Source organism: Microcaecilia unicolor, chromosome 5, assembly GCF_901765095.1.
Source record: "Microcaecilia unicolor chromosome 5, aMicUni1.1, whole genome shotgun sequence".
Taxonomy (NCBI): domain Eukaryota; kingdom Metazoa; phylum Chordata; class Amphibia; order Gymnophiona; family Siphonopidae; genus Microcaecilia; species Microcaecilia unicolor.
Window position 1 is genome coordinate 172,250,852 of NC_044035.1, and position 25,292 is coordinate 172,276,143.

The 25,292-nt window shown below is 43.3% G+C and overlaps 1 protein-coding gene across 1 annotated transcript in view; it reads right to left on the minus strand.

Moving 5' to 3' along the window:
* Positions 1–4,973: 4,973 nt before the first annotated feature.
* Positions 4,974–25,292, minus strand: part of LOC115471300 (calretinin-like) — a 107,575-nt gene continuing 87,256 nt past the window's right edge. Inside the window, exons 2-4 of the mRNA XM_030205003.1 lie at positions 8,205–8,281; positions 7,306–7,395; positions 4,974–4,982 (exon numbers count right to left, since the gene is read on the minus strand). Coding sequence (XP_030060863.1) covers positions 4,974–4,982; positions 7,306–7,395; positions 8,205–8,281 — 176 coding nt within the window. The remainder of the gene's footprint in view (positions 4,983–7,305; positions 7,396–8,204; positions 8,282–25,292) is intronic.

Below are 25,292 nucleotides of genomic sequence, written 5' to 3' on the forward strand. Positions count from 1 at the left end.
AAGGCAGTAAATAAATCCTAAATATAATAATAATAATAATAATAATAATATAATAAATATGTATCTAGCTGATATTCAGTGCTATTTAACCAGCCAGGAATGGCTCCTGGCCGGTTAAATAGCATCTAGCTGGCTAAGCGCTAATATTCAGCGTGAGATAGATGGTTATCTCCGCTGAATATTAGCGCTTAGCATATAGGGCCAGATTCTATATAAGGCACCTAAAAAATTTGCGTGGTAAACATTTCCACCTAAGTGTATTCTATAAGAACGGAATATAGAATATGCTTAGTTGATATCCCAGTGCCTAAAACTATGTGCTTCCATTTACACCAACAAAAACATGGCATAAATCCCTGCATGTAGATTTACGAGTACTGGGCCATATTCTATAACTAAGTGTGTAAATTTTGATCTGGCCATGAAATGCCCATTTTCCTGCCCATAGCCATGCCCCTTTTGAAGTGTGCCCATTAGAATTTAGACACAGTTTGTTACAGAATATGCTTAGTTAGTAGCATGTGTAAATTCTAATTATTACTAATTAGTGCTTATTTTATTTAGATTTTGCTCACACCTTTTTCAGTAGTAGCTCAAGGTGAGTTACATTCAGGTACACTGGATATTTCTCTGTCCCAGGCGGGCTCACTATCTAAGTTTGTACCTGAGGCAAGTGACTTGCCCAAGATCACAAGGAGCAGCAGCAGGATTTGACCTGGCCACCTCTGGATTGCAAGACTGGTGCTCTAGCCACTAGGCCACTCCTCGCTTGTTAAGTGCTGGTATCAACACTGATTAGCTTGTTAAGCCAATCAAGTTACGCACGCTTTATAAAATACGCCTGGATTTCGTCACAGATCTCTAGGTGCGCTATATAGAATCCAGAGGATAGTGGCTAACTGTCCATATTGTGTGATATAACCTGCAAGCCATGAATATTCACCACTTTGCTGGCTAAGTTTAGTGGCCAAATCGGACCATCTAAATAGCAATCCTTTCTTTGGCCGCTATAAACTTAACCGGCCAACGCTGAATATTAACTTGGCCGGTTAAGTTTAATTTGGCCAAAACAAAAATGGATATTCAGTGCTGATCACCGGAAACGGCCTGGCATTGAATATCTGGGCTCAGTGCCAATCGCGGCACCAGTGGCGATCCTAGGTCGGCTGCCACCCAGGGCGGATTGCCGCTGCGCACCCCCCCAGGTGCAGCAGCGTCCGTCCCCCCCAGGGTGCAGCACAACACCCCCCGGCGCAATGACACTGCCCTCCCCGGCGCATCAAGCCCCCCTCCCCGGCGCAATGACACCCCCTCCCCGGTGCATCAACCCCCCCCCCGGGTGCTGCATCTACCCCCCCCAGGTGCATTCTTGGCTGCTAGACGGTGCAGAGAGCAGCCGCGCGCCTGTCGGCTCCACTGGCTCCCTGTTCCCTCTGCCCCGGAACAGAAAGTAACCTGTTCCGGGGCAGAGGGAGCAGGGAACCAGCTCTCTGCACCCTCCAGCAGCATGCACCTGGGGCGGACCGCCCCCACCGCTCCGCCCTTGGTACGCCACTGCGCGGCACTTAGCCGGCCTGCCTCCCATGGTCTGAATATCAGCTGGATATGTACTTATATTCTTTTTAGAACAGGCTCTAAATAGGTGCCCTCCGGGTGCCTAAATGTAGGTGCCCCTTTATATAATTGTCCTCCGCAGTCCTATCTTTATGTGGTTCTTCATACCCAGTTAAGTATCAGATACTGCACATAACTGGTTATGGGGTCCTTTTACTAAGCAGGGGTAAAAAGTGGCCTGTGGTAGTGTGGGTGTGTGTTTTGGACGTCCACTGGGCCATTTTTTACCGCAGCTGGGAAAATGGGCTTTTTTTAATGGACTGGGAAATGGGCATGGGCTGAAATTAAATCTAGCGAGTGCCTATTTATGACCCGAGCCCTTACCGCCACCCATTGACTTAGTGGTAAGGGCTCATGTGGTAACCATGCAGTGTGCAACAATTGCTGATTACCACCGGAACCCCCCCCCCCCACCTCCATGGCAGAAAATAGAAAATTATTTTCTACTGTGGGCTTTGGTGTGCGCCAAACTCAGAATTACCGCCAGCTGCACGCACTAGCCCAGCAGTAGTGCCGATTTGGCACACGTACCTGTGTGTTAGCCCTCCTGCACCTTAGTAGAAGGGCCCCTATGTTTTTGCTGGCTCCATATACCCTGAAATTCAATGCTGGAGCCCAGACATGGCCCAGTATTGAATTTGTGGGTATAATGCTAACGATGGTCAGTAAAATGCTGATAGCCGCCGGCTGAATATCAGGCCCTCCAATTAATTCAGAACATTGTTGCTGATAGATAGCTGCTTGTGGGATCCTTTTACAAAGCTGCTGCAAAAAGCGGCCTGCGCTGGTGTTGGTGTGTGTTTTTGATGTGCGCCAAAGCCCTGTTTTATTGCAGTGGGTAAAAGCAGGGGCGTATCTGGACTCCGGCGGTAGGGGGGGCCAGAGCCAGAGGGAGGGGGCACATTTTAGCGCGCCCCGCCGCCGCCGCCGCCGCCGCCGCCGCCGAGCCCCCACCGCCACCAATGACTTAGTCTCTCCACCCCCCTCCCGCCGCCAACCCTCCCCCGCTGCCGTTCTTACTTTTGCTGGCGGGGGACCCCAACCCCCGCCAGCCGAGGTCTGCTTCCACCTGCCGCTGCCTTCAAAACTTCTTCTTCAGCCGGCGGGGGACCCCAAACCCCCGCCAGCCGCCCCGCGCTGTTTAAAATTCATCTTCGGCCTCCGTGGCCGTGCTGCTGGGATAGGCGGCGCTGTTGAAATCCACTTCGGAGTCTGACGTCGCAGCACGTACAACGTACAACGACGTCAACTCCGAAGTGGATTTCAACAGCGCCGCCTATCCCAGCAGCACGGCCACGGAGGCCGAAGATGAATTTTAAACAGCGCGGGGCGGCTCGGGGGGTTTGGGGTCCCCCGCCGGCTGAAGAAGAAGTTTTGAAGGCAGCGGCAGGTGGAAGCAGACCTCGGCTGGCGGGGGTTGGGGTCCCCCGCCAGCAAAAGTAAGAACGGCAGCGGGGGAGGGTTGATGGCGGTAGGGGGGGCCAGGGCAAAATCTGCGGGGGCCCAGGCCCCTGAGGCCCCACGCAGATACGCCCCTGGGTAAAAGGCAGGTCTTTCTGTTTTAAAAGAAATGGCTGTGTGGCAAGTGAAGAACTTGCCACACACCCATTTGGGGGGGGGGGGAGCATTTACCGCCACCCATTGAGGTGGCGGTAAATGCTCCCATGCTAACTTGGCAGTAATTGGGCAGCTCATGGCACTGCCTGATTACCGCTGGGTACACGGCGGCACTACAACAATAAAAATATTTTTGTAGCGCTGGAAATGGCACACGCTGGGGGTGGGAACTACTGCCAAGCTGTAGCCTGGTAGTACTTCTGTTTTAGCGAGCGGTAAGCCTGCGTTGGGCTTACCGCCACTTTGTAAAAGACCCCCTGTCTTTGTAAAGAACAGATTCTCTCTCTTCTGTAAGGATTTCATTGGCTCCCATTTTTTAGTATGTGCAATTAAACATTTTGAAGCTGACTTTTGAAAAATTTCTGGCCTTCAAAAACTAGTCAAAAATATATTGTTAGTCTAATAAAAAGGTATATCTTCTTTTTTTGTTTTATTTCTATTTATTACCTTTAATACTCTATATACTAAGGGTTTCCTATATTTTAAAAAATTGCTTCTTAGGGGGAAACCAAGATGGCTGCCGCACCGGGTGTTTGGTGAAAACGCTCTGTGAGAATTGAGCTAAATTACTCTTCTTTTCCTTGGCAAAATGCCCCATACCAAACGTAAGGGAGTTTTGAGGATAGTGCCTCCACCTACCTCAACTCCCTCTCCGGCTCAAACATTGCTGGAGCGTTTTTTCCTCGGTGTTCCCAGGATTCGAGGAGAAGATCCCATTGTGGGGAGGTCCAGAGAAGCGGAACCCCTACCGGGAGAGGAAGTCTCCCTGTCCCCACCATCGCTTTCACTGATTCCTCCCAGCCCGATGTCGAGAGGGACCCTGGTGAGAAACCCTGACGACTTGGAAGGCGTGTCGAAAGGAGTTCACAGTGAGGACCCAGGTGTGCAAGCAACGACTTGGGGAGCCTGGGGGAGTTCATCTCCTAAGGCACAGACTGTGGAGGTGACACTGCAAACACTAAAGGTGATGTTGGATCAGATCACCACTACACTCCAGAAGACTTCAGGTGATGTGCTTATTTTAAATACTAAGTTTGAGGACTTAAAAAAGACTGTAGATTCTGTTAAAAGCGATATAACAAATCAAGTACAATCAATACGGAAGGAGGTTGATACTATGAATGCCTTTAAGAATGCGTCTGTGAAGGACTCTATGGACATGAGCCAAAAAATAGAACAAATTGGAAATTTTAACAGGCGCCTTAATCTCCGATTTTTGAATTTTCCAGTAATAGCGGGAGTAACTCTGATTGATACCTTTAAGAAATACCTGATAGAAATTTTGAATTTTCCTCCGGAGGCTATACCCCCGCTAAATAAAATATATTATACTCCTAAAATTAGAGAAGGAGTACAAGGGCCTGAGAAAGATGACCTTAACTTACAAAATATTTCTGATATATTGGAACAATCCTCTGATACCATAATGAACAGAGTCACAATGATTGTATCAATGGTATTTGAGGAAGATTACAACACTATTTTAAGACTCTAACTTAAGACTATGGCAGAGTGGCCTAGTGGTTAGGGGTGGACTTTGGTCTTAAGGAACTGAGTTCAATTCCCACCACAGGCAGCTCCTTGTGACTCTGGGCAAGTCACTTAATCCTCCATTGCCTGCTGCATTGAGCAGGCCTGCCATGAGTGGGAAAGCATGGGGTACAAATGGAAAAAAAAAAAAATTTTTTTTAGAAACTTGAAAGCTCAATTCTATGGCTCTAAAGTTTGGATCTATCCAGATGTTACCAAGTCTACACAACAAAAAAGGAAACAGTTTTTTGCTTTAAAACCAAGGACAATAGATATAGGGGCTTCCTTTTTTCTCACATATCCGTGCAAGTGTGTGGTGAGACTAGGTCAAACTAAATATACTTTCTTTTCACCGGAACAACTTAAATCGTTTGTAGAATTGAATCAAGTGAAATAAAATAGTACCTGGAGAGACGCAGCCGTTACTTAAATTTGAGATATTTGTTTGTATTTAACTTCTCTAACTCTTTTCCCCCTCTCATTATTTGGGGTCTATGAAAGGTTAAATGTTATACCTGTTTATATATTTTCTTTAATTACTATAATCTCTCTATAAAAAGGCAACACCAACGTTCTATGAAGCCTCCAGCCGGAAGTGTGAAGGGGGCGAGATATCCGGTTTCCCTATGAGTGTCTGCCCCGCCCTCTCTGTAACACAGTCAGTGAAGGAAAACAGCAGAGCACGAAATCAAATCACTGGCTCTGTAACAGTGAAGGACTCAGAGGGGGGAGGGGAGAGAGGCCAGAGGGCAGGGACACACACACTCCCACATGCACACAGAAGAAAACATTGCTAGCTCCCGTTTCATTTGCATCAGAAACGGGGCTTTTTTACTAGTTGTTTTATAATATTCCCCAAAACTTATTCTATGTGAAATTTTGGAATAGTAAGTTTTAATTTCTACCTGTACAAGGTTATCCTTGAAAGTTGTATTTAAAAGTATAAATAAAGAATTAAAAAAATTTGCTTCTACATTGAGTGGAGGAGTGGCCTAGTTGTTAGGGTGGTGGTTTTGGTGTTGGGGAACTGAGTTCAATTCCCAGCACAGGCAGCTCCTTGTGACTCTGGGCAAGTCAGTTAATCCTCCATGGCCTGCCATGAGTGGGAGAGCATGGGGTACAAATGCAACAAAAAAAAATGTATATAGGGTTAACATTTTAAAAGGGCAGCTATGTGGAATGTCCAAAAATGGACCTATTTTATGCCTATGCTATAGAGGCAATAATGAAAAAAAAATCTAAACTTCCAAAATATGCGAGACAATAATCAAACCCTCATTCAAAACAAAACAAAAAACAACCCCCCCACAAAACTATAAAGACACATAGGTTATTGAGGCTATATAGGCACCTACGTGCCTTTATAAACCAGGAACACAGAACCAGCCCCAGTAGTGCACAGATTCTGATACATGCATTTACTCTATGTGCAGACATGCATATTTTATAAAATGCATGCATATATTGCAGCCCCGCCCCTGCTTTGTCCAAATTATGCCCCTGGGAATGTCTATAAGAAGTGGATAGAAGAATGTGCAGTAACATGATAGATGACGTCAGATAAAGACCTGTATGGTTCATCCAGTCTGCCCAACAAGATACCATATGTAATGAGTTTATGATGTGATACTTCATATGTATACCTGATCTTGATTTATCCTTGCCATTTTCAGGGCATAGACTGGAGAAGTCTGCCCGACAGTGGCCTTGTTCTAAATTTCTGAAGTTGTCAAAGCCCCTGAAAAGCTCCACTCTAGCCCATCCAAATCAATTCAGCCACAAACAGGGCAGAGACCTTAGAAGTCTTGCCCAGCACTGATTTGCTTCCAATTAGCATGTCAGTATTGCTACCTAATCTCACTAAGCTTCTTTGGATTCATTCCTTCCAGTCAGGATTCCTTTGTGTTTATCCCTTGCGATGGATGTATATGTATGTTTGTATTCAGTCACACATTTTTATAGGGCCATTTTTCATATGTAAAGCATGCTTTAGAGGCAGAAATAGGATAATTTTATGAAGTGGGCACTAACATATATGCACTAATTATGTGTGTAAATGATTAGAATAATTGTATATAAGCACGCATGTAAATCAGTTATTCCCAAATCCGTCCAGAGGGAACCCCAGCCAGTCAGGTTTGCAGGATATCCAGAATGAATAGTCAGGAGATAGATTTGCATACAAAGGAAGCAATCTATGCAAATCGATCTCATGAATATTCTATTCATTGTGGAGATCCTGAAAACCTGACTGGCTGGGGTTCAGGACCAGAGTGGGAATCACTGCTGTCAATACACTAAATAGCATGTATTTTTAAGGTAGATGTACAAATGGATGGAATCTATGCAGGACTCATACTTCTGTGGAGCCTGGTTAAGGTTAGACAATTCTCAGACAGCCCTTTTGCCTCTGTAAATCCTGGTTTTGAAAGTCACCCTTTCATGTTTATGAATATATTTGCAACATACGATTCCACAGATACATGTATAAGAGTCTACTGGCTCACTCTTGATAACACATACTAGTCTGATAATTAAACTCACCTCGGCCATTTCAATACGTCCATCAGAATTTTTATCATACTTCTTCATGAACTCCTTCAGCTTTTCTCCAAAGTTGACAGTTGCACCCTCCTATTAATAAAAGAGAGGATTCTTTCTTCATAAGAATGGCTCATTCCAATAACCCTGTGAAGGAACTAATTGTACAGAACACAATTACCCAGGAATGCTGATTTTAGAGGTTTAATGGCACTGAGGAAACACTGTGAAAAACCATAAAAACAAAGCTGTAGTGGTTTCTGATGTATTCTGATATTGTCTCAAAACTCACTGTTAGAGCTATTTCTTACACTACCTGCATCTGATTCTTTTGGGTAGGAGGAAGGGGTGCTGATGGTGACACTGGAGATCTCCTCTAACTGCATTTCTCACCTTTCAAAGTGCACTGGTTTCTCCAAACCCTGCTCTTCTGATTGCCTGTGAATGCCCTTGAAAATGACCTTCTGTGGTGTTAACCCAGCTCAACTTCTGCTCTCCTTTGAAGCCTTGCTTTCTCTTCTGCCCAGCTGTGAAATCATGCCCAGCAATGAGGTGCCATTATGACCTCATACTTGTGAAATCCTGTTGGGCTGCAGCATTTCTTGTGAACCACTGGACCTTGGTTTTTAACCTGAATGCTTTTCCCCTTTCTCGTACAATTGTAAGAGTCAAGGTTTCGATAGAGAAGGCCTAGTAAATTTTCAAAGAGGCCAATTTAGAAGCCTAACTCTCAAAGTTAGGAGCACAAGCTCTTTGGATATTGGCTTCTTAAATTCTCCTCATTATGTTCCTGTACTGCAGATTCAGTTGATGGGAGGGGGAATGGATTTTGGAAGAAAGAAAAATGGAGGATAGAAGGAAAAGGAGAGACATTTTTAAAAAATGGGGTGTTCTCTTCTCACCACTCCAGCTCCTTTTCTAGCAGCTTCCAGCTCTCGGAAAAAGTTCTCCAACTCTTTTCCTTCAATATATCCATTTCCTAAAAAAAACATAAAGAAACACTTCATTACTACAGAGTTGATAGAGACAGAAGAGTCAGAACCACGTCCTTCGCAACTTTCAATTTGATATCCTCAAGGAAAGGAAGAATACTGGATACATAGGGCAAGGTACTCAAAGAGAAGGCAAGGAGCAGAGCAGAAGATTTATAGCCCCCTGATTCTTGAACTGATGTAATGGATTTTATTGAAGCCACTGGGCCATGTCATTCCATAAGATTTTTATCCGATAGAAGAGGTTCTGCATGCTCTTCCTTCATCACCTGTACAGCAATGTCAATTGAATATGACCTACAAAGGTATTTTATTTATTTCATTTATTTCTTGGAATCAGTGAAGGTCCATTCATGATGGTGTACATAAATAAAAAACAACAATATTAATGACATTAGAAAAATAAAAGAGCTTTGCTACTGCAATACTGATAGCTAAAATAGTTCTAATGGGGAGGAAGATCTAAAGCCTAATGTTTAAAACTATTTATCTGGGTAGCAGCTGGTGCTGGACAAAACAGCACCACTGACTGGGGCCAATCAGTAATTTTCACTGCCATTACCTTGATAATGCCGCTGAAAATGATCACTGACCACCCCGGAGTTCTCTGGATAGTGCTGGGACATGTAGGAGTAGAACTAAGGCAGAGCCAGATATTGTACGGGTACCATCGATATTCAGTGCCAGTATCTGGATAATTACCTGGGCAAGTTAGGACAGCAAAATCGCTGTCGGTGACCGCTGGAAGTTATCTGGGTAATTAGCACGGGTATCTGGGTACAACCCAGCACTGCATATCCAGGTATCAAATTTAAACACTCTGGTCAAATTAAAAACTGTGGTTAAATTACCTCTAAACTTTCTTATAGCTCTAACACTACAGGGATATGATTCAGACTGAATCTTTCATTCTGTTGATGAATCTCTCAGTTCCTAGAGGGTTTGGTTCATTTATTTCCACAGACAGGATTTCATCTGTTTTATTTCTTTTGACCATGGGGTTCTTAAAAATGCATATTTTGTGAGCAGAACTGGGAAGACTGAAAGCAATAAAGCATTCTATTGATATTATCATTGTTATTTACTATTCACAATAAGTAGCTGAATGACAGATACACTGGAACCATCTGAGGCACACAGATGTTATGGAAAATAATGATGCATATACTGTACAGCCCTATTTTAGATAGAATGTAGATGTTGTAATTGATAAAGCCCAGGTCAATACATATACAATTCTGGTAGTAATTTACTGTAGAAAAGGATCTGCTCATGTAGAGTCTTTACTAAAATACATGTGCATGTGTATTTTGCCTACATTTCAAAGGTATACATTATATTATTTAAAACTTAAATGAATCACTTTTTTAAAGTATAAATCAAAGTGATGTACAATCATTTAAAAATGCCAATAATATAAAGGAAAGAAACCATTCATACCAGAGAACAAGCAACCAAAAAAAAACAAATCCAGCTGCAGCATACTTGTCTGGGCCATCCCCTCTGTACCACATATTGGGGCCCTTTTACTAAGCCACGGGTCAGCTTATTTTCAAAAGAGATCACCTGCCATCTTCCGACACAAATCGGGAGATGGCCGGTCATCTCCTGAACCCGGCCAAATCAGTATAATCGAAAGCCGATTTTGGCCGGCGCCAACTGCTTTCTGTTGCAGAGCTGGCGAAACTTCAAGGGGGCATTTCGGCAGGGTACAGAAGGCAGGACGGGGGCAGGATGGGGGCGTGGTGACAAAATGGCCGGCTTCGCCCGATAACGGAAAAAATATGGCAGGCTTTGATGAGCATTTCACCAGCTTCACTTGGTCCATTTATTTTTATGACCAAGCCTCAAAAATGTGCCCCAATTGACCAGATGACCACCGGAGGGAATCGGGAATGACCTCCCCTTACTCCCCCAGTGGTCACCAACCCCTTCCCACCCCAAAAAAAATTTTTTTACACATTTTTTTACCAGCTTCTATGCCAGCCTCAAATGTCATACCCAGCTCCCTGACAGCAGTATGCAGGTACCTGAAGCAGTTTTTTGTGGGTGCAGTGCACTTCAGGCAGCTGGACCCAGGCCCATCCCCCTACCTGTTATACTTGTGGTGGTAAATGGGAGCCCTCCAACCCCCCACCAAAACCCACTGTACCCACATGTAGTTGCCCCCTTCACCCCTTAGGGCTATGGTAGTGGTCTAGAGTTATGGGGAGTGAGTTTTGGGGGGATTTGGGGGGATTTGGGGGGGCTCAGCACCCAAGGGAAGGGAGCTATGCACCTGGGAGCAATTTTTTTTTTATTTTTAGAAGTGCCCCCTAGGGTACCCGGTTGGTGTCCTGGCATGTCAGGGGGACCAGTGCACTACAAATGCTGGCTCCTCCCACGACCAAATACCTTGCATTTCACCAGGTTTGAGATGGCCGGGCCCGGTTTCCATTATGGCCGAAAACCGAAGCCGGCCATCTCTAAACCCGGCGATCTCAACATTTGACCTAAATTTTGAGATTTAGCCGGCCCCAACCATATTATCGTATTATCGAAAGAAAAGATGGCCGGCCATCTTTTTCGATAATATGGTTTGCTCCGCCCTTTGCCGGCCATCTATTTGGCTGGCGTCGTTCGAATATGCCCCTCTAAGGGAATGCAGGTAATGGGCTGGCATGTAGGGAATGGTTAATGATACCAGGTAGTCGGGGAGACCTGTATTTAGTGCTTTATATGAGATGGTGAATATTTTAAATTGGATCCTCAGGTTTATAGGTAACCAGTGTAACTACATTAACAATGGGGTGATGTGGTCTGAACGCCTTGCATGACACAGTAGACATGCTGCTGTATTTTGGAGGGTCTGCAATTGCTTATTCACTGTGTTTAGAAGACCAGCATACATAATAGCAATAATCAAGCTGAGAACCAATGAAAGCATGGATAAGTATGTAGTGCTTTAAAGTTGAAAACAAAAACCAGCAAAGAGTGGAGAAACAGGATCCCTACATAGAACAGAACAAAAAGTAGCGAGATCAACATGACACTCCCAAGACACCGTGCTTTAAAGTTGAGAATACCGCTTACAGACTTTACCCCCCCGCATTAGAACTGATGAAATTTGTTTTGAAAAGGTAAGTTTAGAATCTAAAATGACCCCCAAATATTTGAATTGATCCACACGATGTATAGGGGCATCAAACAGCACAGGTATTGTAGGAGCAGACGCATGTGTGGCAACTTATCATGTAAGTTACAGATGCAAGTGGGTATGTCACACCATACACATGTAGGTTTGCAAAATGGCAGGCATATACATGTAGCTCATACATGTAAGTTGTGAAACACCTTGCATTGTAAGTTACACACATGTAAGTCACATGTATATGCCTGCCATTTTGCAAACCTACAAGCGCACATGCCATTAATTAACAACAAAGGATACACTTCTTTTTTATTTTAACTTTGGAGGGGGAAATAAGCAAGGGGGATGAAGGGAATTTCCGTAATCTTCTGTAAAGGGCTGGCCCAAATGAGCACATTTTACCATGGGAGGTGCTGTAAATACCAACATTGATATATTACATAATAACAGTCATACTAGGTCAGACCAATGGTCCATCTAGCCCAGTATCCTGTTTCCACAGTGGCCAATCCAGGTCACAAGTACCTGGCAGAAACCCAAATAGTATCACCATTCCATGCTACCAATCCAAGGGCAAGCAATGGCTTCCCCCATGTCTATCACAATTTACAAACTATAGACTTTTCCTTTAGGAACTTGTCCAAACCTTTTTTAAACTCAGATAGCTAACTGCCATTACTAAAGCCTTCGGCAACATGTTCCAGAGCTTAATTATTCTTTGAGTGAAAAAATATTTTCTTCTTATTTGTTTTAAAAGTATTTCCATGCAATTTCATTGAGTGTCCCTTGGTCTTTGTACTGTTTGAATGAGTGAAAAATCAATTCCACCCACTCTACAACACTCAGGACTTTGTAGACCTCAATCATATCCCCCCGCCCCCACCAGCCACCTATTTTCCAAGCTTAAGAGCCCTAATTTCTTTAGCCTTTCATCATATGGGAGCAGTTCCATCCCCTCTATCATTTTGGTTGCTCTCTTTGAACCTTTTCTAATTCTGCTATATATTTTTTGAGATACGACCAGAATTGAATACAGTAGTCAAGGTGAAGCCACATCATGGAGCGATACAGAGGCATTATAATATTTTTTTGTCTTATTTTGCATCCCTCTCCTAATAATTCCTAGCATCCTGTTTGCATTTTTGGGTGCCACCATACACTGGGAAGAAGATTTCAGCGTATTGTCTACAATGACAAGGTTTTTTTCTTGAGTGCTGACTCCAAAAGTGGACCCTAGCATCAGATAACTATGATTCAAATTATTCTTCCCAATGTGCATCACTTTGCATTTGTCTACATTAAATTTTATGTACCATTTGGATGCCCAGTCTTCCAGTTTCCTAAGGTCTTCCTGCAATTTTTCACAATCCACATGTGTTTTGACAAATTTGAGTAAGTACATAAGTATTGCCACACTGGGACAGACCAAAGGTCCATTAAGCCCAACATCCTGTTTCCAACAGTGGCCAATTCAGTTTTGTGTCATCTACAAATGTAATCACCTTGTTCATCATTCTGATTTCCATATCATTTATAAATATGTCAAATAGCACCAGTCCCAGTACAGATCCCTGTGGCACTCCACTATTCACCCTATAACATCTTTTCAGTATCTAGGAGTCATTTTTTATTCCAAATTGGCTTTTGATCTCAGGTTATCAAAAAGGGTTTTTATTGGATTTGCTGAATTCAATCTATTAAGCGATTCCTTGATTTTCCTAATCTCTATACTCCTATTCACGCCTTTGTCATCACCGTATTGATTATTGTAACTCTATGTACTGTTGTGTTTCTGGTTTTCTTCTTCGTTGCTTACAAATGCTTCACAACTCTGCTGCTCGCTTTCTGTGTAATGCCAAATGCTGGGACCATGTTACCCCACTTCTTTCCCTGTTACACTGGTTGCTTACCATTTTAGATGTTGGTTTAAAGTTCTCTGTCTAACACACAAGGCTTTATACCTGGGTTCACCATTATACCTTTCCTCTGTCATTATTCCATTATACTCTTTCATGCTCACTATCGATACTTGAATCTCACCAATTAGTGGCCCTTCCGTCACTAGAATACTCACTATGAATTACTTGTGCTTCAGCATATTACTTTCTATCCCTGTAACATCTTTTATCCCTGAAAATCTTTTCGGTATGTCATTTTGATTCAAAATTGGCTTTTGACTGTCAGGTCTTTCAGGTTATCAAAAAAGGTTTTTATGGATTTGCTGAATTCAATCTATTAAGCGACTCCTTGATTTCCCTGCTCTCTATACTCTTATTCACGCCTTTGTCATTACCTGTATTGATTATTGTAACTCTACCTACTGTGGTGTTTCTGGTTATCTTGTTGCTTACAATGCTTCACAACTCTGCTGCTCGCTTTCTGTGTAATGCCAAATGCTGGGACCCATGTTACCCCACTTCTTTCCCAGTTACACTGGTTGCTTACCATTTTAGATGTTGGTTAAAAGTTCTCTAACACACAAGGCTGTACACCTGGGTCCACCATTACCTTTCCTCTGTCATTATTCCTTATACTCTTTCATTGAATCTCAACAATTAGTCCTTCCATCACCTAGAAATACTCACTATGAATCTACTCATGCCTCAACGTATTACTTTCTATCCCTATCCTTCTGGAAACAGCTTGCCCTCCCTATCTTAGGTTGGAATTAATCATTTCCTAAATTTAAGAACCCTTTTAAAGATTTACCTTTTTGAAGAAGTATTTGTTTCAAATGAATTTGGGTTCCTCAGAGGCTGGTGGATCAGCATTGCCTCAAAGGTTAGGCAGGGCCGGTGAGGGGGTGGGGGGGGAAGATTGCCCAGGCCCAGCCTCCACGGGGGATTTGGCACCAGAAGATTCTGCTCCCTCAGTCTGGCTCTCTCCTGCTTCTGTGTGTTGGGACCCAGGTGATTGCATTAACGTGATATCCTGGCCCACAGGAGCAAGAGAGTGACAGACCGAAGGAGGAGCAGACACAGGAAAGTAAAGGGGCAGAGGCGACAATGGCCCAACTGGGAGGGATGTCAGCAGCATGGCGCCCGGCCCCTGTCTGGCTTTGTCTCTCGGCAGCTGTATAGTTAGGATGTGGGGGTTGAAGGGACTATGATTTGTATGGTTGCCATATGATTTGAATGTAAGCCCGCCTTGGCCTGGTTTCAGATTTGGCGGGCTACCAAATTTGTAACAAACATAAACATATTGGAAAATACACATGCATTCCCGCCCAAATCAATCTACACAGAATACAGTTATAATCATAATAAAACTGGTATTTTAAGATCAGGTTTTACATGTGCATGTGATACACATGTATAAATGCCAGAATTACATGCGTAAATCACAAATAAGTCCTCCAAGATAAGGCCATAATCATGTATTCCCAATCTCAAGGTTATGTACCAGTTTAATTGTTCTGCAGATAAAGAGGATAACTTTGCATAGATAGTAGGAAAGCAGACATCTAGGTCTGTGCGTTCTGGAAAACTACAGTAGTTTTAAAAAGGCTAGTGAACATGGAGCTTTTTCTAAAATACATGTAGCACCACCACAAAAATAGGAACAGACATTTCACAAAACAAGATTCAAAAAGAGTGGCATCATAAGGGGTTTGCACATATAAGGAGCAGCACATGAAAGTATAGGTGGCGATTTAGCTCCTTATGGACCTCATTTTCAAAAGAGAAAAGCGTCCAAAAAGTGGCATAAATCTGCATTTGGATGTTTTTCTCACAAAAATGTCCAAACTGGTATTTTCAAAACCAATTTTTAGAATTTTCTATGAAGTTCATCAGAAGTGCATACAAATCACAAGGGGGCGTGTTAAGGGCGGGATCTGGGCGTTCCTAACACTTGGATGTTTTTCAGCCATAATGGAACAGAACAAAAGTGTCCAGGACTAAACTAAGATGTTTTGAGCTAGACCTGTTTTTATAATGAATAAGGCACAAAAGGGTGCCCTAAATTACCAGAACTACTGGAGGGAATCAGGAGTGACCCCCCAATATCCCCCCAGTGGTCACTGACCCCCCTCCCACCCCCCACAAATGTGAATACAAATATCATTTAGCAGCCTCTATGACAGCCTCAGATGTTAGAGCTAGGTCTATTAGAGCAGTATGCAGGTTCCTGGAGTAGTGTAGTGGTCAGTACAGTGCAGTACACCATAGAGCAGTGGCGTAGCTACGTGGGGCCTGAGGGGCCGGGGCCCCTGCAGATTCACCCCAGGACCCCCCTCCCGGCGAACGCCCCCCCGGCCGCCGCCTACCTTTACTTTTGCTGGCTGGGGGATCCCACTCCCCCGCCAGCCGACGTCTTCTCAGTCCCTTCCTGCTCTTCAATTTGTTTGCTGACGTCCTGCACGTAATTGTACGTGCAGGACGTCAGACTCAGAGAACAGTTCTGTTCTCTGAGTCTGACGTCCTGCACGTACAAACGTGCAGGACGTCAGCAACAAATTGAAGAGCAGGAAGTGACTAAGAAGAGACGGTCGGCTGGCGGGGAGTGGGATCCCCCGCCAGCAAAAGTAAAGGTAGGCTGCAGCGGTGGCGGGTTCGCGGCGGGAGGGGGGGCGGCAATGTCGGCGGTGGGGGGGGCGGCGCCGGGGGGAGGGCTAAATGTGCCCCCTCCCCCCGGGCTCTGGACCCCTCTCCCACGGAAGGCTGGCTAAGCCCCTGCCATAGAGTGGGGGACTCTGGTTCGTATTCCCTCTACCTGTCACATTTGTAGGGGAAAGTGTGAGCCCTCCCAAACTCACCAGAAACCCACTGTACCACATATAGGTGCCCCCTTCACCCATAAGGGCTATTGTAGTGGAATACAGTTGTGGGCAGTGGTTTTGGATGGGTTTTTGGGGGGACTCAGCAGACAAGATAAGGGAGCAAAGGTGAGGTGTATACCTGGGAGCATGTTTTTGAAGTCCACTGAAGTGCCCCCTAGGGTGCATTTATCTTCTGGGATGTCTGGGAGACCAGTCCTACTAAAAATGCTGGCTCCTCCTACATCCCAATGGCTTGATTTTCTACATTTTTCACTTGGATATTTTTTTTTTTTTTTTTAAATGGACCTAAAAACAGAACATCCAAAGCACAAAACCTAGTCAGATTTTGGACATTTTTTTGCAAAATGTAAAGTCGGACTTAGATGCCATATGGAAAATGCCTCTCCACATAAGTTAGTGGCACCACTTATACAGAGAAGGAGCAGATTTTGGAGATTGCACACTTACAGGGAACAGATTAAGCAGACATCCTCCAAAAGTCAAACCTTCTGCAACTCAAGGTGTGGTTTTGAAATGCCAGAGAGTTAAGCTTCCAAAGCTCAGGTCCAAATAAGAAGTTTGGCAAGAATTAAATGTGATTTGAAGCAGGTATAAATGCTGACAAGGACATTTTTAGACATATCCATGTACCGCTGTTCCAAAATACAGACTACACGAATACTTTGAAAGACCACCCAAACCGTGTCACAACATAGTCCATTAACTAAGTGGCGCCTATTCAAAAATTGTTACTTATGCATATGTAACCCCTTCCTGCCTGAATCAGTCTTGGGCAGGTTACTTCACTAAAATATATTAATTTTGTTGGTGGATTTAGGTTGGGATCAGTAATTGCTGGGGGGGGGGGGGGGGGGGGGGTTGTTAGCATAACAAACCTCACTTCCCCTGATATTCCATAACTCAGCCCATGCCAGAACTGGGTTTTAATCCAAACGATTTACTTAAAATTAATAGTCTTTAAACAAAAGGGACAAAAATCACAATAGAAAAATTACAGGTGGCAAGCTTACTCCTTTCTCCTCATTAAAAGCAACAATGGGCTGGTTCCCCATTCCAGTTTACACCTCAGAGCAATTGCATAAGGCTCAGCAATCCTGTCATTTCTCACCAGTTCTTTTCTCCTGATGGCACAATGGCTGGACTAGCTAAAGTCTTTGATCCCCTCCAGCAACTGGTACAATGGTCTCTAGATGTCTCACTGACAAATTGTAAAGAGGCATTATTTATTTTATTTATTTAAGTATTTTACATACCGCCTAGACCTAAGCAATTTACAAATTTTCTTTTTCAGGTACTGGTACTGTCCTAATGGGCTCACAATCTAGTATTACATTGTACCTGGGGCTCCTGCGGTAGCACGGCAGTAGTTCTGGATTACGCGCGGCAAGCCTGTTGCTGCACCGCCAACCCTTTAGTAAAAGGGACCCTTAGATTGTGAGCCCACTAGGGACAGAAAAAAGTACCTGCATATAATATAGTAAACCACTTTGATTGTACCCAGTGGCAGTCCTACTATTAGGTCAACTGAGGCAGGGGTCTCAGGCGACACTCTTCTGAAGCAACCTCACCACTATCTTTCCATCCCCAAATTTACCTTTTCTTTTTCTGGTCAAGCGGCAGTAGTGGCAGCAATTCCCTAGGCTGCTGGTCCAGGCCCCTTCTCTGTGATGTACTGTGATGTAACTTTCTGTTTCCTTGGAGGCGGGGCCACAGTAGAAGAGGAGGGGGCGGGACCAGAGACAGGACAGCTTATAGGAATCGCTGCCGCCCTTTGAAAAACAAGAAAGGTAAATTCGGGGAAGGGGATTAGGAAAGAAAGGGGGAGATGTCAGACTGTCCGGGGAGGAGGTGGTGGTGGCAGCAGTGCGGAGAAGCCAAGGTGGCAGCTCATTCCTTGCCTCAGGCACCAGATTGTTTGGTGTACCCACAAAGGTGGTATATCAAATCTATGACTCTTTACCCTTAATGTCATCTACAAAAAAACCCCAAACTTTCATATCCACCCCTCCGTAGAAGAGAAAATGTATTGTAAGTAGAATAATATGCCATACTGTTATTTGAATATTTTTACTGCTATAATTGTCTAATGCTTCATGTCCAGATAGTTCTTGCTGTACACCATCTTGAGTGAATCTTCAAAAAAGTGGTATATAAATCCAACAAATCAATCAATAATGCATGAGGAACATCAGTACAGGCTCCCTTCCACCCTCTAATACGTGCTCATATACACTGCCCCATTGCAGAAAAGATATGACATGGGCAATAGCAGTGCAAACATTTCCCCTGCACTGTCTTATCACAGAGCAGCACAACAAAGGCTGGGGCTGCTCCTGTGGTGGACGTTTGGGAAGGAGTTCCAGCTTGAGAAGAAATTGCTGTCAATGCTGGGCCCCTGATGAAGGAAGTGAAATTTGGTACTGGGTCAGGTTCTCTATATGGCATTACAATCTATTGTACTGCTTGAACTAGCAATTATTTTACTTTTTACTTTTCATTTTTTGAATTTGATTTTGCATCTATTTATATGTTTGTGTCAATCAGAATAAATTTTTTTTGAAGTTGGGACCATCCACAATGGTGGATGTTGATCTTATATGTTGATGTTGAGTTATATTTTGTGCCTGATATATGGGTTTATGGAATGAATGTTAATTTTCCACAATACATTTTGGGACAGATGATCGACAAACTTGGCTAAGTATTTCAGCTTGTACATGCTGTATTAGAGCCCTTTATTCTAATGGTCGTATATGTTTTATGAAGGAATGTTATTGTGATATACAACAATGCCAGCAGTTGAGATCTCCTCAAACATTGCCCTACCAATGGCCCTTGGTACTATTCTGTAGAGGCTACCTTAGAGCTGAGATGGTAATTTAGTCTCGTTGGCTGTACAACACGTCAATGAAATTACATAGAAATGCTTTTAAAACAAATAGGAGAAAATATTTCTTTCACTCAAAGAATAGTTAAGCTCTGGAACTCGTCTGGGTTTAAAAAAGGTTTGGAGAAGTCCTGGAGGAAAAGTCCATAGTTTTGTTATTGAGATGGACATGGGGAAAGCCACTGCTTGCCCCCAGGATTGGTAGCATGGAATGGTGCTACTGACTGGATTTCTGCCAGGTACTTGTGACCTGGATTGACCACTATTGGAAACAGGATACTGGGCTAGATGGACCATTGGCCTGATTCAGTATGGCTATTCTTATGTTCTTACATGACCTTTCTCCTGAAATCTACCAACAAATAGTGACAAATGGGACAAAATTATGATCACGATTGGAACATCTTTCCTTCTTGCGAACTGTACTGAGACTACCAATTCTTTTCATCAAACATCTTTAAGATGGTAAAGCCTTCCATCACTAACCCGAGTTGAATATGACCATCAGTGAACCAAATCTTTGTAATCACATGTCAATCTATTGAGTTACCCAGCCCCTCTCAGGTGGATGCTCTCTGAATAAGCTCGTCCATTTGATCAGGAGATCAGTCAGAGCAATCAATATATTAATCTATTATACAGTGTGACAAAAGGTTTGCGGGTTCCCTTTCTCTTGGCTTCTAAAGCCTCTCCTCTCTAGTTTCTTCAATTATTCTATTATGGAAAATAAAAAGAAAGGGAGCTATCATATTTTCCCTTCCCGAAGGTCAGGCCCTTTTCTTGTTCAGAAAACAAAGTGTTTGACTGGAAATCAGATCTCTTTTGGAAGGAGGGAGAGAGGGTAAATTATACACTCCTCTTTCATTATGGAGGTCAGATATGTAATCTGGCCTAAGCCACAGGTACAATGAACATGGAAGCTGGTAGGTATCTGTGTACAAGTTCCAGCAACCACACCACGAGGTGCAACTAGCAGGGCACAGTATTGGATTAGCAGAGGATTCTTCATAGCAGAATTGGTTAAAGTAGTTTGATCGTCACGTTAGTCCACATTAAAGGTAATAAACTGAAATAAAACAAATAAAAGGAGTAAAATAAGGTGATACCTTTTTATTGGACTAAATTAATACTTTCTTTTTTATTTTCGCCAAACTTGTCAAAAATGTATTGTTAGTCCGATAAAATGGTATCACCTTATTTTCATTCCTGTTTTTCTAAATTTCTATTTACCTTAAAGTAGAATGGAAGTGTTTTGGCAGAGTTCTGTCAGGATCCCAGTGCTGTGACAGAAGGAGTACTGCGGGTCAGAAATGAAGTGGTCTGGAAAAAGTTTATATGTGCTCACCAATGTCTTATGAAAGGGTACCAACCAGCTGTCCTCTATTCACTTGGATATTTGCAGCATAAGTATGAACAAGAGGCATTGGGATCCCTCTCTAATACATCACTGGTATCAGTACTGGATATGCAGGAGTGCTAAAGGTCAGGATTGTGGGTGCACGAGCACCATGGTTCCTCATATAATTTATTTACATGCCCCACTCCATACAGGGAAGGTTTTCATTAGTTAGCAGCAGCCTTGGAGAGGTATTCTACAGAGGCAATGGAGGTACTAGCCTGCTCTTTGGAGGGTTTCTCCTATTTCTCTATATTCTACTGGGAAGACCTTTTATCTTTCCATACAGTGAAAGGGGATGGGATTTGATGTACCACCTTTCTGTGCTTACTGTCAAAGTGGTTTTGCATATTATATACAGGTACTTATTTTGTACCTAGGGCAATGAAGGGTTAAGCAACTTGGCCAGAGTCACAAGGAGCTGTAGTGGGAACTGAAACTTGTTCCCCTAGTTCTCAGGCTGCTGCTCTAACCATAATGCTATTCCTCTACGCCACAGACATTTGGGGATAATTTTATAAGGAGCTGCCTAGTTTCAGGCAACAAAACTATGCCTAAATGCCAGTATTCATTTATGCTCATTAGTGGCCTCTTACACACATAAATGACCCTCACATAGGTTTTTTTTTTTAGAAGGCACGCTAGCATTTTTCTAGCGCGCACTAATGATTAGCGTGTGCCTAAATGCTAGAAATGCCATAGGAATATATGGGTGTCTCTAGTGTTTAGTGCATGCTTATTTTTAGCACACGATAAAAACACTAACACACCTTTGTAAAAAGACCCTATAAAATACTGGCTACTCTGAAAGTATATGCCAAGTTTCCATGGTGCGTAATATCACTGTGGGGTGTGCACAAAGACAGAGTTTGTGGAAGACATGGGCAGAATCCACACTTACCTGTGTAGAATGTAGAATGCCTTGATCTATATGCGTGCATGTGGAAAGTATGCGCTAACATTCACACTTGTCCTCCAGCTAGTGCTAATGGGCCCGATATTCAAAGCAATATAACTGGGTAGGAGAATCTCCCTGCCCAGTTAAATCACTTCTGACCGCCAAAGTGGCTGTCCTAATTTTATTTATTTTATTTATTTTATTATTTATTTATTTGTTGCATTTATACCCACGCTCTTTCCCACTCGGTAGCAGGCTCAGTGCGGCTTACATAGTATGGAATTACATACTATCACAGAAAGAACACAGCTGTAGCAATAGTAGAGGTATGATGTGGTTGTAGGAATAGGTTGAGATAGGTGAAATGGGCAGGGATGTAGGAGTAGGAGAGGTAGGAGTGGTGTAGAGTGGTTTCATAGTTAAGTCTGGTCATTTGGGTAGGCTTGTTAATTTAGCCGCAAAGCTGATTGGGCACTGGTCTGAATATAGGTCAGTGCTCGGTTAGCTTCTGGGTTGCACTAGCTGTCCTGCTGCCCCTCCCTCCCCTCCCTCCCCTCCCCCTGCAATCTTGATCCCTCTCCTTTCCCTCTGCATGTATTTACTTGGTGTAAATACTTAGTGGGCAGGAGCCAGTGTAAATTGTAGCTCAAGGTGCATTACATCCTTGAAGGTAAAAAAGAGGGATGTCATGTCTACACCTTGTGAAATACTGGGTTCTTCTGTCTCCCTGAATTTTTTTTAATGGGTTCATATACCTGCTATCAAATATAACGAGCTTCTTTGGGTTTATGAACTATCTTTATGCTGACAACATACAGATGATGGTATGTCTGGTTCGGAACCCAGATCGGACAATGGAACAGTTAAATTGATGTTTTGCAAGGTTGAAGAAAAGACGTCTGGATATTCAGAAAACACACGAATGGTAGGGTTCGACTGGCAGACTGTCCAAACAAGATCTATGATTGAAGGTATGATGATCCCCATCACAACTGAGATACGGATATGAAACTGGGCTGTGATGGTTCTTTGGCACTTTAGGCTGTTGTTGTGTTACGAGGGGCCTATATCATGAACTGTAGCTAGTTAAGCAGTTAATATCTTTTATGGACCAAGTTGCAGTTTGGCCAATAATGCTCTGGTGATTAGTTGTATTTATTACTGCAACATCCTTTCTATGATCTTCTGAGAGGGTGTGTCATGTCCCCTACCTCAACGCAAGCGGCGTCCTCGGGCTGTGTGGGGTCCCATCGACACACACACTTGACTGGCACAGCACTGAGCCATGTGTGTTAGTTCTTCTCTGGCTGCAGGCTCCTTGATTGCTTTGCTCCCATGCACCTGGGTCCTGCTCTCTCTCTGCCTGGCTCCATGCTCCTTGATTGCTTTGCTTCCACACACCTGCTCTCTCTCTGCCTGGCTTCCCTTGCTTCTCTCCTATTGGTCTTCCGGTTCCTCCTTCCCTGCTCTTGTCCTATGGCTGTGCTCCTTCTCCATGCTGGTTCCTGCTGATGTCAGATCCAGTCCTTTATCAGCTGAGACTCTTCCTGGACTCTGTGCCTTCGGCTTCTACTTTGGTAGGTGTATTTGCTCAGTAGTTGCTTCTTCTCTACTTTGTCCCCTTGTTGCTGACTTTGTCTGTACCTGGATTACTCTCTTGCCTGCTGCCTGCCTACCGACTTGCCTGTACCTGGATTACTGTCTTGACCTGCTGCCGGCCTATTGACTTTAAATTGTGCCTGGATTATTCTCTTGCCTGCTGCCTGCCTACCGACTTTGCCTATACCTGGATTACTCTCTTGAACCTGCTGCCTGCCTGCCAATAGGTTCACCACCCCGCTTTCCAGCTCTGTCTCGTAAGTCCCTGCAGGCGCCCGCACCTAGGGGCTCAACCTCTGGGGAACAGTGGTCAGCGGCAGTTGAAACCCGGGGTTGTCCGGCCGCCAAGCAGAACCTGGTACAAGTACTGGGCTCAGCAGCGCTGAGTTCTTGGTACAAGAACTCACAAGTCTGACAGGGTGCTAAAAGGTTACAGGTTTTACAGAATGTTGCAGACTGGGTGATATCTGGGCAAATGAGCAAGTATGCAGCCATTGTTATCCAAACTAAAACTGGTTATTATTGAATAAATAACATTTAAACGCTGATGTTAGCTTTCTGGATTTGAAAACATAACAGACCGCCCCTATTTGTTAGATTGATTGAAGTGGTTTTCCTCAGTAAGGGAGCTGAATTCCAGCCAGCAGTACCCCTTGGAGGTTCCTATAATGTGGGTTATGTGATGGACTTGTTTGAGAGCACTGCCTCTTAAATAATGGTGCCACAGTTATGGAATAATTACTCTTATGAGGTGTGCCAGGGAGTTAATATTCTTGTGCTTAGCGTTGTCATAGATTCCACAGTAACTAATTGGTTTGACTCATATCTTCCAGCCGCTCACAAACTGTTCTTTGGAACCATGTGGTATCCTCTCAAAAAGAATTAGCAGAGGAGTACCAGAAGTTTCCTTACTGTCTCCAGTGCTTTCTAATCTGTATCTGGCACCATTAGAAAAGCTTCTTGAAACATGGATGTGGAGTTTTTTTTTTTTTTGCAGATGACATACAATTAGTCATCTTTCTGAAAGACAACCATATTAGAGTGATGTTAGAAATTAAGCAAAAATTGAGTATCTTATGTGAATAGTCACGTACTCATGACTTGGTTTTAAATGTTGAGAAATCTACTGCCTGTGTGGTTATCTTGGATCCTACCGATCGGCAAGATGTTTTGTCACTAACACCCGTCTTAAACAAATTACATCATGGCTTACAGAAAATAAGTTGGTCTTTAACCCTGAAAATCTAAGGCTATACTATTCTCAACTTCTTTGAATCAGCAACTGCTGTCATTCCCTATTTTTCTTAATGTATCCCTATCTCCCAGGTCCACGCCACACGTATTCTTGAATTCATTTTAGATTCTTCGCTTACCCTTAGTGAGCAAGACTCTAAGGTTGTTCAATGGTCTTTCTATAAATTACATCTTATTAGATCAGTTCAACCATTACTACACCCTTCTGGCCCTTAACATTCGTATACATTCTTTGGTTATTACACAAACAGATTACTGTAATTCTCTCTATCTTGGACTTCATGCCAAAGATCGGCACCATTTACAACTGATTCAAAATACCTCTATCAGAATTCTCCATTTTAAAAAATATGATCAAGTGACTCTTTACCTTAAAGCGTTTGCATCGGTTACCTGTCCCTCACCGAATCACTAAATAGATTCTTTTGCTCATTTTTAAAATGCTTACGTCATCAGAACTTCTTTACCTTTCACGATACCTTACTCCCTATACTCAATGCGAACACTCAGATCTATGCAACTCAATCTCCTCACCACTCCCACTCAAAGAGAAATTTTTACAAACACAGTAGACACACCATATTCTTATTTCAAGGTGCAAATCTATAGAATTCCCTATCATCCCATCTCAGATCACTTCTCTGCACTTTTAAAAACTGAACTTAAAACTTTTCTTTTTCAAGACGCTTTTTCCTAATTTTTCCGGATGAATCCACTCATACTTGGTAAACCATATTCCCTCCCGCTTTGTTTTTAACTCTGCTCTTCTTTCCTATCATTGCATTGTAGTTCTACCTTTCTCCTTTGTATCATGTTGTTTTTAAATTCATTTTCCTCTCTTTCTTTCTTTTTTTTTAGATTGTACGCCACCCAGATGGTTGTGGATAGAAAATTCTCAATAAACTTGAAACTTGAAACACAATCCATTGTTAATAAAACCTGACATTCAGGGGAAGGTACTACCGTCTAGTAGGGGAAATTAAAACCCTAGGATTTCTTTGTGGCAACTCTTTACAATTTGGTTTTGCAGATTGAGGCTGTGGTACATTCTTGC